The 16,726-nt window shown below is 44.6% G+C and overlaps 1 protein-coding gene across 1 annotated transcript in view; it reads left to right on the top strand.

Annotated features, from left to right (window-relative positions):
- LOC306881360 (dihydropyrimidine dehydrogenase [NADP(+)]) overlaps positions 1-16,726 on the top strand; it is a 170,053-nt gene that overhangs the window by 120,336 nt on the left and 32,991 nt on the right. The window contains exon 18 of the mRNA XM_079435424.1: positions 6,494-6,613. Coding sequence (XP_079291550.1) covers positions 6,494-6,613 — 120 coding nt within the window. The remainder of the gene's footprint in view (positions 1-6,493; positions 6,614-16,726) is intronic.

Here is a 16,726-nt window from a genome sequence, read left to right on the forward strand (position 1 = left end):
GCTTTACGCAAGTATGCATTTCCCCCAGTGAGCCTGCTCGCACAGACACTGTGCAAGGTCAGGGAGGACGAGGAGCAGGTCCTGTTGGTCGCACCGTATTGGCCCACCTGGACCTGGTTTCCCAAACTCATTCTCCTCGCGACAGCCCCTCCCTGGCGCATTCCTCTGAGGAAGGAACTCCTTTCTCAGGGGCTCGGCACCATATGGCACCCGCGTCCAGATCTGTGGAACCTTCATGTGTGGCTCCTGGACGGGACGCGGGAAAATATGATCTCATCGTGAGGTTCCTGAGGGGTGCCAGGAGGTTGAATCCCCCTAGGTCACCCCTGATGCCCTTCTGGGACCTCTCTATCATCCTGGCTGGACTTCAGAGGGGACCCTTTGAGCCGCTGGACTCAGTCGAGCTGAAATTCCTGTCGGCTAAGACAGTGCTCCTGACCACGCTCACTTCCATCAAAAGGGTCGGGGACCTCCAAGCATTTTCGGTGAGCGAAGAGTACCTTGTGTTCGGGCCGGACTACTCTCACGTTGTCCTGTGACCCCGGCCTGGATACGTGCCCAAGGGTCCCACCACGCCCTTCCGCGATCAGGTGGTGAACCTGCAAGCACTGCCTTCGGAGGAGGCAGATCCAGCCTTGGCGTTGCTGTGTCCCGTAAGAGCGTTGCGCATATACGTGGACCGCACCCAGAGCTTCAGAAGCTCTGAGCAGCTCTTTGTCTGCCACGGAGGTCAGCAGAAAGGGAAGGCTGTCTCCAAGGAGAGGTTGGCCCACTGGATAGTGGATGCCATTACCTTGGCGTACCAATCCCAAGGCGAGCCGTGCCCCCTTGGGGTGAGGGCTCACTCCACACAGAGTGTTGCCACCTCCTATGAGTTGGCGCACGCCGCCTCTTTGGCAGACATCTGTAGAGCTGCGGGCTGGGTGACACCGAACACCTTTACAAGATTTTACAGTCTCCGCATTGAGCCAGTCTCTTCCAGTGTGTTGGGTAACAGGTAAGTGGTGGGAAGAGTTGGCCGGTGTCACGCTTGCTGCGCCATTCCCCCTCACCCGGGGATACGAGCTCCTTTTTTCCTCCTCCAGTTCAGTTCCCCAGACGGTGAACCCTGGTGGAGTCCTCCAGCACCCCCGGCAGTCAGACTGGGCGGAGCAGTCTGACGCCAGGCCCTGTACTGGTGCTAGCTCGCCCGGGTCAGCCCCTGTACTCGGCTAGGTGTCCGTATGGCCTGATTCCCTTCGGGTAATCCCACACGTGTATGCGTCCACGGTACAGTTTCCCTCACGGTAAACCCATGTCTTCCCTTTGACAGAGCTCTGTCAGGCCCTGCTGGCAGCCCTACTCCTAGGTAGGATCTGCCCCAGGGTCCAGTCGTATGTAGTACTGCCCCAGGCTTGGGCCAGTCCATATCAGTGTCTCCACATGTTACCTCCCTTCGGGCAGGATGTGGCCTCCGTAGCGCCCTTCTCCGGAAGGCTCGCTTCCCCGTCGTTACTGCCAGGCTGTAACAACAATTAGGAAAGACTTGAAGCTATCTTTCATAGAAGGTCGAAATCCCTTCCGATTTCTCGGGGAAAGGAACAGCGGCTTGGCTATCTCCAGCAGCAATATGCTCAGTGGTCCCTGCGGGCACCAAGGTTAGCGAATTTGCGTGGGGGCGATGGGAAGGTTGCGACCTTCGCATGGCATTTGTCTGTCACGCGCTAGCTTGTCAACATCTGCATGCCACAAGGTCGTGACGGGGTTCAGGTTGTGGCGCTTTCCATATGACCCCTATGTCGTCACGACATAAATCGTAGTGACCGACAGATAGGGAACGGAGGGAACCTGATGGAGGGAACGGAGACGTTATGTCCCCATGCCACAATCTTGAACCATCGCTGGTTGCCTAGGACTCGTTCTTGGCTCCTCAGCAGGTAAAACCTGATGAGAGGATGCACCTGTCGCCCTTTTATACCTGTATGTACGGGGAGTGGCTCAGGTATGCAAAATCCACTAGCCAATTTTATTGTCGTTTTCTCTTAAGTCAGAGGTGTTTGAGGCTTCCAAGTAAATCCCCTATGTTGTCACGACATAACGTCTCCATTCCCTCCAACAGGGAACGAGGGTTACGTACGTAAACGAGACGCTCCTCGAGGGAACAAGATACTGCGTCTGGAGACACTTTGGGAACACCTTCAGCGTAACCGGCTCTGAATACAAGTAAAATCTGTCCAAAGGATGGGCGAGACGTAATGACCAGCTGGTACAAAAGCACGTGCGGTGAAACCAGCGTCAGCTACTAGAATGAAGCAAGCGCTGGCAGGGATGCTGGAAGTGTGGCCTTGAGATGCAGCATCTCGTTCCCTCGAGGAACTGGGGTTACATACGTAACCTAAGACATTCCTCTTCAGGAACTCGAGCTGCGTCTAGAGACGCTTTGGGGAATGAGATATCCACTCTGCCAGACTTACCAATCCCTGCCCAGTGTGTATCCATGTGGAGCACATCTAGGGCAAGAGGACGGGAGAGCCTGGAGTGGCCTGCATGTCCAGGCCGTAGAACCTGACAAAGGTCAGGGGCGTAGACCATCCCGCAGCATTGCAGATGTCCTGTATTGGGACACCTGCGAGAAAGGCCTTGGAGGCCGCCACACTCCTAGTGGAATGAGCCTTGACTCCCATTGGCGAGGGGAGGTCAGAGGACTCGTAGGCAATGTGAATGGCATCGACAATCCACCGACTGAGGGTCTGCTTTGAAGCAGGAAGACCTCTCTTAGGGGGACCATAGCAAATTATCAGTTGGTCCACCCTTCTCCACAGGGCAGCTCTGTGGACTTATGCGTCCAGAGCTTGCACTGGACACATACAGTTAAGCCTTTGCTGGTCAGGCTCCCGAAAGGGAGGAGGACTGAAGGCCTGCAGTACGACTGGCTGTGGCATGACGGAAGGAACTTTGAGGATGTACCCATGCCAGGCGCAAAGTCCAAGTGAGTAGGGGCCACTGACAGGGCCTGCAGATCCCCAACTCTCTTTAGAGAAGAAATCGCCAGAAGAAACACAGTCTTCAGGGTGAGATGGCGATCCAAGATCTCCTCAATTGGCTCGAAGGGAGGCCTACAGAGAGCATCCAACACCACAGCCAGGTCCCAAGGAGGAATCCGGGACCGTACTGGGGGCCTTTGCCTCAGTGCACCACGGAGGAAATGTGTAACTAAGGGGTGTCTACCCACTGACTGTCCACCAAGAGAGGCGTGGTAGGCTGAAATTGCCACCACAAAGACCTTCAAGGTGGAGTGGGTTAACCCTGCGGAGAGTCGAGCCTGCAGGAACACCAGCACTGTACCAACCGGGCAGTTTACTGGGTCGAGCTGGCGATCTCTGCACCATGAAGTGAAGAGTCTCCACTTCAGGGCGTACAGTTTCCTCGTTGAGGGAGCTCTGGATTGGAGGATGGTCTCAACCTCAGTTGAGAGACCGGAAGCTATGAGCCGTGCCCCCTCAGGGGCCACACCCACAGCCTCCATAACTCCGGGCGGGGGTGCACAAGGGTGCCTCTTGCCTGTGAGAGGAGATCGCTCCTGACGGGAATCACCCATGGAGAGCTGTCGAGGAGGGAATTCAGGTCAGAGAACCACACTTGACCCGGCCAGAACGGAGGCTACTAACAGCAGCCGGATCCTGTCCTGGCGCACTCTCTCCAGAACTCCGGGGAGCAGAGCAATCGGGGGGAAGGCATACAGACGAAGCCTCGGCCACGTCTGTACCATGGCATTCAGCCCCAATGGACCTGGATGAACCAGAGAGTACCAGAGGGGACATTTCGCTGTCTCCTGAGTGGCGAAGAGGTTCACCTGAGCCTGGCCAAACACTCTCCAGATCTGCTTCACCACCTCCATTCCCCGGGCCACGGCCCCTGCCTCGACATGATGTCTGCTCCCACATTGAGATGCCCAGGGATGTAAACTGCTCTTAATGAGAGAAGTTTGCCCGGGGACCACACAAGGATCTGGTGCACCAGGCTGTACAGGGGGTGCGACCGCAGACCTCCTTGGTGGTTGATATAAGAGACCATCGCTACCGTTACGCGGCAACACCGAGCTCCCAGCACCGGGCCCTGAGACAAAAACCAAGGTTGTCTCCACATGTCTAAGGCACGTAGGCACCGCCGTGTGACCTTGATCATGCGAAGCGTGAGTAGCCACAGCGGAGTTAACGCAGCATCCACACACTTCGTGAAAGTGTGGGGTGAGAGTGCTAGGCCGAAGGGAAGAACCCGATACTGGTAAGCTTTGCCCCCGAAAGCAAACCTCAGGAACTTCCTGTGAGTGGGAAGGATGGAGACATGGAAATATGCGTCTTTTAGATCGATCGCAACAAACCAGTCCTCGGACCTGATTTGAGACACGACCTGCTTGAGTGTAAGTATCTTGAACTTCAGTCTGATAGGGCAAACCCGTCTCCAACCCGTCCGCCAGATCTAAGTGTGATCCCCGCAATCTCACCAGAAACGCGAGATCCTCGTTCACAATAAGCCCTCTCTTTCTGGGGGGAAGAAACCGTGGTGCGGGCTTCCAAACCCAGAGAGCGGGCGCTGGATCTGATGGAAAGGAAGAAGATAGGGGATCGCCCGTCTTCATTCCCTCCACCTGATCCATCTGCGATCCCCACGAGCGCAGCCGTCGCCCCGCCCTTTTCGGCGAAAGTGGGGCCGGTACCACGAGGAACGCTTGTGAAAGCTCCCTCCTCAAAGAGAGCCCTCTGAGAGCAAGCATACACAGTGAAAAACGCTCACAAAGCAGGCAGTCAACTCCCTCAAGAGCTGATTCTGCGTGCTCTGCTCTCAAGCAGACCACACAAGGACTGTGTGCATCCCCAACAGTGAAAAACCCACAGCCTGTAATGTGATCTGCTCTTGCCCAAGTGCTAGTTCCCTGCACTTAAAGACATTGTGGAGCTTATTTCAAGTGACTGTAAAACAAACAACACTAAATAAGACTTACCTCATAGATCGATAGACACACACAGAGTAGCGGTTGATGAGTGACAAAAAGCTGACGCCGGTTTCACCGCACGTGCTTTTATACCAGCTAGTCATTATGTCACCTCACCTGTGATGTCTCGCCCATCCTTTGGACAGATTTCACTTGTATTCAGAGCTGGTTACACTGAAGGCGTCCCCAAAGCGTCTCCAGACGCAGCTCGAGTTCCTGAAGAGGAACTTCATTTTGAATAAGATTGTATTATGTATTATATTGTTATATATTTTGTGTACATTTACATTATATTTAGTCATTTAGCAGATGCTTTTATAAAAGCAACTTACAAATGAGGACAATATAAGCAATCAAAACCAACAAAAGAGCAATGATATGTAAGTGGCAGGGTTTTTTTTTCGTTATAATAAATAAAAACAAAACAAGTTGACAGAATAGAAAAAGAATAGAGAACGGTAGTATTAGAGGGTAATTTTAAATAAAGTAAATAAAAAGAAAACAAGTCGAAAATAGCAAAAGAATAGAGAATGAAAGTGTTAGAGGGTCAGTTAAAAAAAAAATCAAGTTGAAAGAATAGAAAAATAATAGAGAATGCATAGAATAGAAATAGAATAGAGTGTTAGATGGTCAAGTTTTGTTAATAAATAAAAAGTAGATCAAATAGAATAGAGAGTGCTAGTTTATGAGGGTCAAGTGTAGGAATAGATGGAAGATATGTTTTTTTTTAGCCATTTCAATGTACAACTATTGTATATGCACCTACTGTACGTGGTAATCAGCATATTCTTCATGCTAATTTTTCCTGACTTTCTCATCTGCTCACTCATGCCATTTATTACACTGCACTTTAAGTCATTTAACCCCATCATTCATTCTCATTCATGTTCTTCACAATTGAAGTCAAGAAGGTGAAGGATAAATTGTACAATATAAGCCAGAAATCTTTTTTATATACAAGATTTGCTGAGTATTGATTTATGTTATTTTGTTACAAGCCTCCTCCTGGCTCCAAATTTGCGTTTGATGTCTTACATTACATATATATATATATATATATATGTAAATAAAAAGTATATAATCTGTCACATACTTTACATGCACAAACATTGATCAAAACTACATTTTAAATAGCACATCTGAAGTATTCTCATACAGGTGAACAGTTATTCATTCATTTAGTTGTTTCCTTCATACATGCATAACTAAACATGATTTAAAAATGAAATTAGAATGTACTGGATTGTCACTTGGCATAAGAACATTTTCAAGTCACTTTTTTTATAAATCTTGACTTGTTTCTGCTTAACATATGATCACTTCTATACAAATTAGCATCACAATTTAATTATTCATGCATTTTATAAATAAGGACCTGGTAAAGTATGATATTTTTGGCAGGATAAACAGTAGCACTGTATTTATATGTTCTGATATTACTGGAACAGCATCTCAATATAATTTCATCAACACATTGTGGCTGGTTCAGGCTTTTGTAAGAACCTCTGTGGTTGTTTGTAGGTGGGGCAGATGGAGTCACAGCCACCAACACTGTATCTGGACTAATGGCTCTCAAAGCCGACGCCACACCCTGGCCTGGGATTGGCAGAGGCGCCAGAACTACATACGGCGGCATTTCTGGTAAGAGAGGGAGTGTGTGTGGTGTTGGCTGGCGCACTAGCTGCTGAGATGTCTGGGCTTGCTCTGGTCAGGTCCTGCCTGCACAGACAGATGGACTAGATCAGGTGTGAAAGTACTGGGCATACTCTCTGCTCTCTAGAAATGGAGCTTCAGTGTGGGAGGCTTATAGTGAAAATACATAAATCCAGCTTGAAGTACACTGCAAAAATCACTGTCGATCAGTATTTTTAGATTACCCAATAAAAATGAAGTATCCTTAAAACAAGATACTTACTTGAGAAATATATATATATATATATATATATATATATATATATATATATATATATATATATATATATATATATATATATATATATATATTAAGACAAATTAAATTAAATTAATTAAATTAAATTAAATATTATTTAAATTAATATGATTGTTGTTCATACATTAGGTGACATTTAGATTTTAGAATAAAAATGTAAATAAAATTTATAATTAAATATATAGCATTGTTTTATTATTTAAATGAACTTGAATTCAAGATTCATATTAAAGGTACATCTCCAAAAATTTGAATATTGTGAAAAACTGCATTTTTTTGTAACTTATTTCAAAAAGTGAAACTTTCATATATATTTTAGATTCATTACATGTAAAGTAAGACATTTCAAAAGTTTTTTTTTTTTGCTTTAATTTTGATGATTAGAGCTTATAGCTCATGAAAGTCAAAATCCAGTTTCTCAATATATTAGAATATTTATATTTGAGTTTCATTAAATGACCATCTCTACAGTATAAATTCAGGGTATCTCTTGTTCTTTGAAACCACAATAATGGGGAAGACTGCTGACTTGGCAAAGGTCCAGAAGACGAACATTGACGCCCTCCACAAAGAGGGTAAGTCACAGAAGGTCATTACTGAAAGGAGTGGCTGTTCACAGAGTGCTGTATCAAAGCATATTAAATGCAAAGTTGACTGGAAGGAAGAAATTGGTTAAGAAAAGGAGCACAAGCAACAGGGATGACCGCAAGCTTGAGAATACTGTCAAGCAAAGCTGATTCAAACACTTGGGAGAGTTTCACAAGGAGTGGATTGAAGCAGGAGTCAGTGCATCAAGAGTCACCACGCTCAGATGTCTTCAGGAAAAGGCTACCAAGCCACTTCTGAAACAGAAACAACATCAGAAGCATCTTACCTGGGTTAAGGAGAAAAAGAACTGGGCTGTTGCTCAGTGGTCCAAAGTCCTATTTTCAGATAAATTCAAATTTGCATTTCATTTGGAAATCAATGTCTGGAGTCTGGAGGAAGACTGGAGAGGCACAGAACCCAAGCTACTTGAAATCCAGTTTGAAGTTTCCACAGTCTTAAAAAAAAAAGCGCTATATAAATAAAGGTGACTTGACAGTCAGTGGTGATTTGGGGTGCCGTGACGTCTGCTGGTGTTGGTCCATTGTGTTTTATCAAGTCCAGAGTCAATGCAGCTATCTACCAGGAGATTTTGGAGCACTATATGCTTCCATCTGCTGACAAGCTTTAAGGAGATGCTGATTTGCTTTTCCAGCAGGACTTTAGCACCTGCCCACAGTGCCAAAACCACTTCCAAGTGCTTTGCTGACCATGATATTACTGTGCTTGATTGGCCAGCCAACATGCCTGACCTGAACCCCATATGGAATCTATGGTATATTTTCAAGAGAAAGATGAGAAACAGTCGATCCAACAATACAGACGAGCTGAAGGCACAATAGTGCCTCAGCAGAGCCACAGGCTGATCGCTTCCATGCCATTCCTCACTGATGCTGGAGTTTGTGCTAAACGAGCCCCGACCAAGCATTGAGTGCATAAATGAACATACTTTAAAGAACTTTAACTTTTCTGCTTTGCAAATCCTTTTTTTGATTGATCTTAGGAAATATTCCATATTTTGAGATACTGGATTTTGACTTTCATGAGCTGTAAACTCTAATCATCAAAATTAAAACAAAAAACCTTTGAAATGTCTTACTTTACATGGAATGAATCTATAATATATATGAAAGTTTCACTTTTTGAAATAAGTTACACAAAAATGCATTTTTTCACGATATTCTAATTTTTTGAGATGTACTTGTATTGTCTTCAAAACATATTTTAATATGTCAGTTAGTATTTTTTTATCATGTTTTCTAGAATAAAATGTGTGTGTGTGTGTGTGTTTGTTTGTTTGTTTATTTTATTTTTAAATATCTATAAAAATCCATAAATCCATCCAAAATCCATCCATAAATTCACTTTAATTCATCACATCATAATTACTAAATTTATTTTTCATACATTGATGGTATTTTTTCCCCTTGCTTTAAGCATAAAAACAAGAAAAAAAAAATTACTAAAGTAAGAAAAACAAACTTAATTGAAGATATATTCTCTCAAAACATGTTTCAATATCTTCCACAAGTAAATTTATCAAATTTTATCCTTGTAAACAAGATATATACTAATTAAGAAAAAGCGTTTGTAATTGTGTAATATATATTATTACAAATGTGTGTATTGTCACACACATTTTAAACTCCCAGGTTATAAAATCACAATGTACGCATTTTACAAATTGCTTTCATTAATGTTCAGAAAGAAAATGTCAATATGCTTCTGTGTGCTTATAGTTACCACTAATAAAAACAATCTCTGTGGTCAACTTTTTTAACAACAAACGGTTTATGTATGTGCTTTATAGTTTGAGCTGTGTACAGTTGAGTGTGTTAAAGCTTCACCTCAGCACACCTCTCCCTTCTCCCTTCAGCTGAGCTGCCACAACGTCTGCAGAGGCAAGGACAGGGTCAGAAACACGGCCTGCATTAAAAATTAATACTCATACTATTGAGGCTCTATTTTATGCAAGCAAAACTGACTGGCTGTCATATTTTTCACTTTTAAAGTCTTATGGGCCTCACCGTGCAGCTCTCCCATGAGACCCAGCCTTGCAGCAATGGTCTAAGACTCTGCCCGAGACCAACCTATTGATCAGCGGGGCCCTAAAGGGCCCGTGCGGCCCCACATATTTTATCTGCTCCCAGTACAGTAGCTCTCTTCAGACTTTTTGTTTCAGAAGCCCATATCCAGAGCATAAAACCATGTGCAGAACATCCAGGGGCACATAAATGTGTGCCGCCCTGAGCTCTCGGTGGAGCTGACTTGATTCTCTAATGTATTCAGTAATTTAATGTTTAACTCAGCAGCAGTGGCCAGGTTTAAGGTGCTTTGATTTATGTGGCAAGTGGCATAAACTCTAAGTGTGGAGGAAATCAATCTTTTCTGTGATGTTTTTTTTTTTTCCTCAAAACTTTTTTAATCATAGTTTTTGTACTACATTCTTGCATTAGCCACTAGTGTTTAGTATAGGGATAGAGAGGGAATTTAAACTTTTAGACTAATTCATTAATATGAGTAATTCAACTCATTAGTTGATTAATGAAAAGTTGTTTAGTGCTGTTTTGTTACCCCCATTTCAGTGTTCAGATTTGTTCAATAGTCTAGATCAGGGATTTTCCATTGATGTAAGATTGAAGAGGTTTCCGTCCATTCAAAGGTCCAAATAATAACTTAAACGGGTGCGTTTCCCAAAAGCAACTATTGTCGCAAGTTCTGTCGTTACCAATAGAGTTCAATGGAACTAACGACCAAGCTAACGATGCTTTTGGGAAACCCACCCTAGGTCAAGTTAGGGATGCACTGATGTATCATCCAATAAATTATATTGGCCAGTTGTTTAAAAACAGTCAGTGACTAGGGCCAATTATATTCAAAAGGAGGCAGAAAAACGTGTGAAGAAACTGTGTGAAGAAAACGTCCCTTGTGCAGAATTTAGGGCTGTTGAATTAATGCAATAATGCATTAATCTCAATCTCACTGCACAAAAATAGAGCAGTTAACGCTAGTTCTGACTGACACTATGAGTCACCCGTGGTTCACGCCAAGGTTTCCAAGTCCACAATTTTTCCCTTTACCAAACATTTTTTTTTTGTAGTGCATCTATCCTATTCAATAATTGCTTTGTGCTTTGTTACTTCTGATAAAAAACAATGTCTCAGCTCATAAATACTGTCCACTTCCTCAAAAAATTCAAACAATAAATGCTTAATACGTTATAGTGAAAAATAAAATAAATATGACTAAACATCAGAAGGTAAGTTATGTATATGTATATATACAGTATACAGAACTTACCGAAATGTTTCATGTAACCACTCAATTATTTAAAAAAAAAATATTTTTACCTTACTTGCTCAACGACTCCCAAACGATTCGCTCAACGATTCGTTTTTCCAAGCCCCTCCTTTGCGTGACACTAATCTGCAGTGATTGGTCCGATTGGTCTCATTTTCATTTTATCATGCCTGTAATGCCTGATAAAGCAGCATTTGTGAGCACAGTGCTGTTTTGTGTACAGCGTTACCAGGGAAAACGCTATTTTTACAGCTTCAAAACCATCACCTAGTGGCAAAGAATGAATTTGCATTTACATTCACACCAACACGAAAAGACCAACAAGTGGATGGGCAATATGCTGTTTCATGTTGACGTCAACATGAAACGGCTTGGGATTTGTTTTAAAAACAACTTGTTTCAGTGATTCAGAGTCGACGCTTTCTTTTGAGAGACAATATCTTTATATACAGTGCACTTTCAGATTAAAAGTTTTGCAGGATGTTTTCATTCATTTAGAGCTGTTACACACTGCATGAAAGGTAATTTTAAAAAATCCATAATAGCGGCACTTTAAAACTTCAACTGAATATTGGGTTATGTAGGATTGCATTTACAAAGAAGCATTATATTTTGTGATTTCACTGTAACAGAGGGCTGTCATTGAGCGATAGGGCAGTGGAGTGTGAGTGAGCTTAACATATTTGAAAGCTAATCACTGATTTTTAGGGGATTGGGATGAAAGACCAAAAATGGTCTAGTATTTCCTAGAATTCATTGTAAATTCTCTGGTTGGCATTAACAATACCTTGTAAAATTTATGTCATAAACCCTCGATAGTCTCTCAAGACAGCTGCTTTAAACGCTGTACAGTATAGCAGAGCTTCTCAAGATGTGGTCCACGAATAGTGTTCTGCAGGTTGAATTAAAAAAAAGTTAGCAATGCACCATTAATCAGTATTATGATAGTCTTTTTTGTGATGTTATTGTAACGAGGAGGCAGTGTCTTTTAAGATCCATGTGCAGCTTTATTATTACACAAGAATGGTCATACAAGCATAATTCAATCACAGGCGTCAGGTACCACATAGGCAGAGCAGAATCATAAACAGAGTTCGGGCTAGAGGTCTGGGCAGGCGGCAGACATAACAAAACAGATCAGCAAGGCAGGCAGAGTCAGATTAGGCAGGCAGAGTTCTTTCATAAACGGGTAAACAGTCCAGGTCAGCAACAGGAAATCAAACACGGGATAAACGTTCAGAAATGTTTGCATGGCAAGACCAAGACTTCGCAATGAGAGCAAGGGTGGAGCAGATTAAATAGACTAGTCAATGGGGACCACCTGTGCAGGTAATCAGTCTCAGGTACGGGGTGTGATGGGAAATGAAGTCCGAATGACAGAGTTAATACTCAGGTGAGGGTTCCCTCTGGTGGTGATCGGAGGGAGCCACAGAGGCCGAGTTCGTGATAGAGCCCCTCCCCTGTGAGCTGCTCCTGACGTGAAGAGGCAAACGACGCCGGGGTCTTCCACGGGGTCTCGGGGCCAGCCTATCCGGATGGTCTCGAAAGTCTGCGGTAAGAGAAGAGTCCAAGATGTCCTCCGCACTGACCCATGATTGTTCCTCCGGGCCGTACCCCTCCCAGTCCACTAGATACTGAAGTATCCTGCCCCGGCGACGAGAGTCCAGAATCTCTCGGACTTGATATGCCTCCTCGCCATCTATGATCATGGGAGGAGCCCTCTGGTCACCAGCCTCCTCCTGGACCTCCGCTCCTCTCAGACCACCAGTGGGCTTGAGCAGGGAGACATGAAAAGTGGGTGAGATACGGTAATGAGCAGGTAGCGCCAAACGAAAGGAAACAGGAGTTATTTGTCTGAGGATTTTGAATGGACCCACGTACCTGGGACTGAGCTTTTTGCAGGGTAGTCGGAGACGAAGGTCCCGAGTAGACAGCCAGACCCACTGACCAGGTTGATAATTGGGATTGATGCGTCGGCGACGATTGGCTTGTTCAGTGGAACGACGAACTGCTCTCTGGAGATGGGTATGAGCCTCATTCCATGTCTCCTCACTTCACTGTAACCATGAGTTGACTGCAGGGAGTTCTGAGGGTTCCCCCGACCAGGGGAAGAGAGGAGGTTGGAATCCCAGAGTGCATTGGAAGGGAGTGATTCCAGTAGCAGGTTTGCAGAGTGAGTTTTTTGCATATTTGGCCCAGAATAGGTAGCGGCTCCAGTCGGACTGGTTTCTATGGCAGTATGAGCGAAGGAATCGAGTGAGTTCCTGATTGAGACATTCCAACAGGCCATTGGACTGGGGATGATAACCTGAAGTGAGACTTGCGTTGATATTGAGTTTCTGGCAGAATGCTGCCCATACTCGTGAGGTGAATTGGGGACCTCGATCTGAGACCACATCTTCGGGAAGACCGTAAAACCTGAAAACGTAATTGCACAGAGACTTTTTTGCACAGAGAATTACCGAGTAATTGCGGTCTCAAAGGCTGTGGGCAGTTTGGGTAAAGGGATCAGACGGCAGGCTTTGGAAAAGCGATCAATAACGGTGAGGATGGTGGTATGGCCCTCTGAGGCCCGTTACGAAATCAATGGCTATGTGTGACCATGGACGTTGTGGTATGGGTAATGGATGGAGCAGACCAGCAGGCAATTGATGAGGTGATTTGGAGATGTTGCATGTAACACAGTTCTTGACGAAGGCGATCGTTTCAGGCTGAATGGAAGGCCACCAAAACCGGTTATTCATTATTTGAAGTGTGGCTGTTATACCTGGATGTCCTGAACTGGGGGTTGAATGGACCAAACTAAGGAATCGTTGTCGTAGAGCTTGGGGCACATATGTGAGGTTAGGCGGAGTCTCGGCTGGTGGAGGTTCAGTGTTGTGTGCATTAGTGATTTCCATCATAATATCCCATTGAATGGGTGCGAGGATGATGGAGGATGGAATGGTGAGTTCTTGATTGGGAATTGAGGGGGCGGACTCGTAGAGTCGGGAGAGTGCGTCTGCCTTGGTATTTTGTAAACCTGGTTGAAGGTTAATGGCACAATCACCTGTTTTGTGCGGTGGAAGCTGGGTGGCTTTGGTTTTACTGAATGCCTCTGCGAGATCGTGGTATTCGGCAGGGAGTGGTAATTCGTGCGTGCATCTCACTTTTTTTGGCTGAGGTAGAAGGAAGGCAATTCTGTCGGCAGGATTCTGACCACTGAGTAATTTGCCTTTCGGACCAGGAGATTGAAGGATTGTGTTTTGCTAGCCAGGGTAATCCCAGGATGATTGGAGTCTGCGGTGATGAGAAAACAAATAGTCTTATGGATTCGGTGTGAAGAACTCCAACGCTTAATTGGATGTCCTCGGTGATGAATTGAACCCGGCCAGAACCCAGCGGGTGACCGTCTAACGCTGCCACTGCCAGATGAGATACAAAGGGGACAAGAGGAATGTTGTGAGCTTTGGCAAAACTAACATAAAGTGAAATTTCCCGCAGCTCCAGAATCTATTAAAGCCTTAGCCTCCGTAATCTGCCCGTCGAATGTTAGAGTGACTGGTATTTCTAGAACAGTGGATGGATTCAAATTAGAACTCACCGACGGGGGGGTTGCGAGATGGCCGAGTGGGAGAGGTAGCCCTCATATGTCCTGAGAGTCCGCAATATAGACACAGACTCCTGCGCATGCATCTCTCTCCTCCTCACTGAGGTGAGTGAATCCGATCTGCATGGGTTCAGAGTTAGAGAATGGAACTGGAGTGCCAACTGGAGCCGTGGAGAAACGAGGTTGACGTCGGGAACGAATAAGATTGTCAATCCGAATGGCCAGGTCAATGAACTGATCCAAGGTTTTGCCATCATCCCTACATGCTAACTCAGACTGTAGTTCCGTACTCAGACCCTTGCGAAAGTGAAGTTTCAACGGATCATCTGGCCATCCTGTTTGAGCTGCGAGTGTGCGAAAGGAGAGGGCATAATCCGCTGCCAAACTTCTTCCCTGCTTTAGTGAAATCAGTTGCTCACCCGCCTCCTTCCCACCAGCGGGATGTTCAAACACCTCCTTAAACCGCTGGATAAAGGCAGTGAAAGTGGGAAAGACAGGAGGATCATCACTCCATACAGCAGTGGCCCACTCCAGTGCCCTGCCTGTGAGCAGCGGGCAAACAAATGCGATGCGGCTATCATCGGTGGATTATAGCATGGGTTGTTGACTAACAAACATCGAGCATTGCAATAGGAAGCCCTTACACTTCGTGGGTGAGCCATCAAACTTATCTGGGAACGCCAGTCGGGGACTGGCGGTGGATGTAGATGGGGTAAGGGTTTGGAGAGGTGAGCTTGAGGGAGGTGTTTGGACTGCAGGTGTCTGGTGATGAAGATCCCGCAATGCCTGTAACATTTCTTCGGTCAACAGGGTAAGGTGTTTAAGTTGTTGCTGATGCGTGGTTAAGATCGTAGCGTGAGCCATTACCTCAGTGGTGAAATGGTAAAACGCTGCTGGATCAATTTGTGGCAAAGTCTTCTGTAATGAGGAGGCAGTGTCTTTAAGATCCATGTGCAGCTTTATTATCACACAAGAATGGTCATACAAGCATAAGTCAATCACAGGCGTCAGGTACCACGTAGGCAGAGCAGAATCATAAACAGAGTTCGGGCAAGAGGTCTGGGCAGGCGGCAGACAGATAACAAAACGGATCAGCAAGGCAGGCAGAGTCAGATTAGGCAGGCAGAGTTCTTTCATAAACGGGTAAACAGTCCAGGTCAGCAACAGGAAATCAAACACAGGATAAACGCTCAGAAATGTCTGCATGGCAAGAACAAGACTTCGCAATGAGAGCAAGGGTGGAGCAGATTAAATAGACCAGTCAATGGGGAACACCTGTGCAGGTAATCAGTCTCAGGTATGGGGTGTGATGGGAAATGAAGCCCGAATGACAGAGTTAATACTCAGGTGAGGGTTCCCTCTGGTGGTGATCGGAGGGAGCCACAGAGGCTGAGTTTGTGACAGTTACAGCAATGCAGAAGGCTGAAATTGAATTAAATAATTGGATAAATATTAAAGTCTGTCTGTGTTGGGTGCTTCAGTGCTCTGTTGTGTCGTCGAGTTTTGTCTGCTTCAAATTTATGGTGTGGTTTGATTATAATGTGGCGTGAACACAAAGCACTTTGCTTTTGCATTTTTTTAGTATACAAATATAATAATGTGACACTGGGTCAAGACAAGGAGGATATGACAGTTTTATAATATTCAGAAAGAGAAACATATTAAAGAGATCATTCAGCTAGAAATTAAAATTTTGTCAATTTTTATTTAACCTCTTGTTGTTCCAAACCCGAGACTTAAGTTCATCTACGAGTCACAAATGGAGATATTTTTTAATTAAACCTGAGAGATTTCTGGCCCTCCATTAAAATTCCATTACACCAAACATTTCAAGCAGATCAACCATACAAAGTTGACATGAGAACAAACCTCTTTGGTTCTTGTGTGTTAAGCAAGCACATTTGAGCTTCTGTTTACCATATTTGATGAGCTCTATGTGTGTGCGCTGATCAAAGTATTTATGTGAGTAAAAGCCTAAATTAAATATGTTCATTGCAAAGCAAGTGTGTCTCTTCAGAAGACTTGGATTAAACCACTCCTTTATGACCTCTTTATAAACTTTTTGACATGTCAAAGTTTTTCTGCAATAGGTTTTCAATATAGTAACAGAAATCTCTCAGGTTTAATTAAAATCTTCATTTGTGTTCCGAAGATGAAGGAAAGTCTTATGATTTAGAACAACATGAGGGTCAGTAATCGATGACAATTTTCATTTTTGGGCACACTGTGTTTAAAAAAAAGACAGTAATATATTTGTACGGTTTCACAGTGCGTGGTTTTTGATTTATTATTTTTTTTTTTTCTGCAATTATAATTGTTGTATATGTAT

This window comes from Barbus barbus, assembly GCF_936440315.1.
Source record: "Barbus barbus genome assembly, chromosome: 15".
NCBI classification, from domain to species: domain Eukaryota; kingdom Metazoa; phylum Chordata; class Actinopteri; order Cypriniformes; family Cyprinidae; genus Barbus; species Barbus barbus.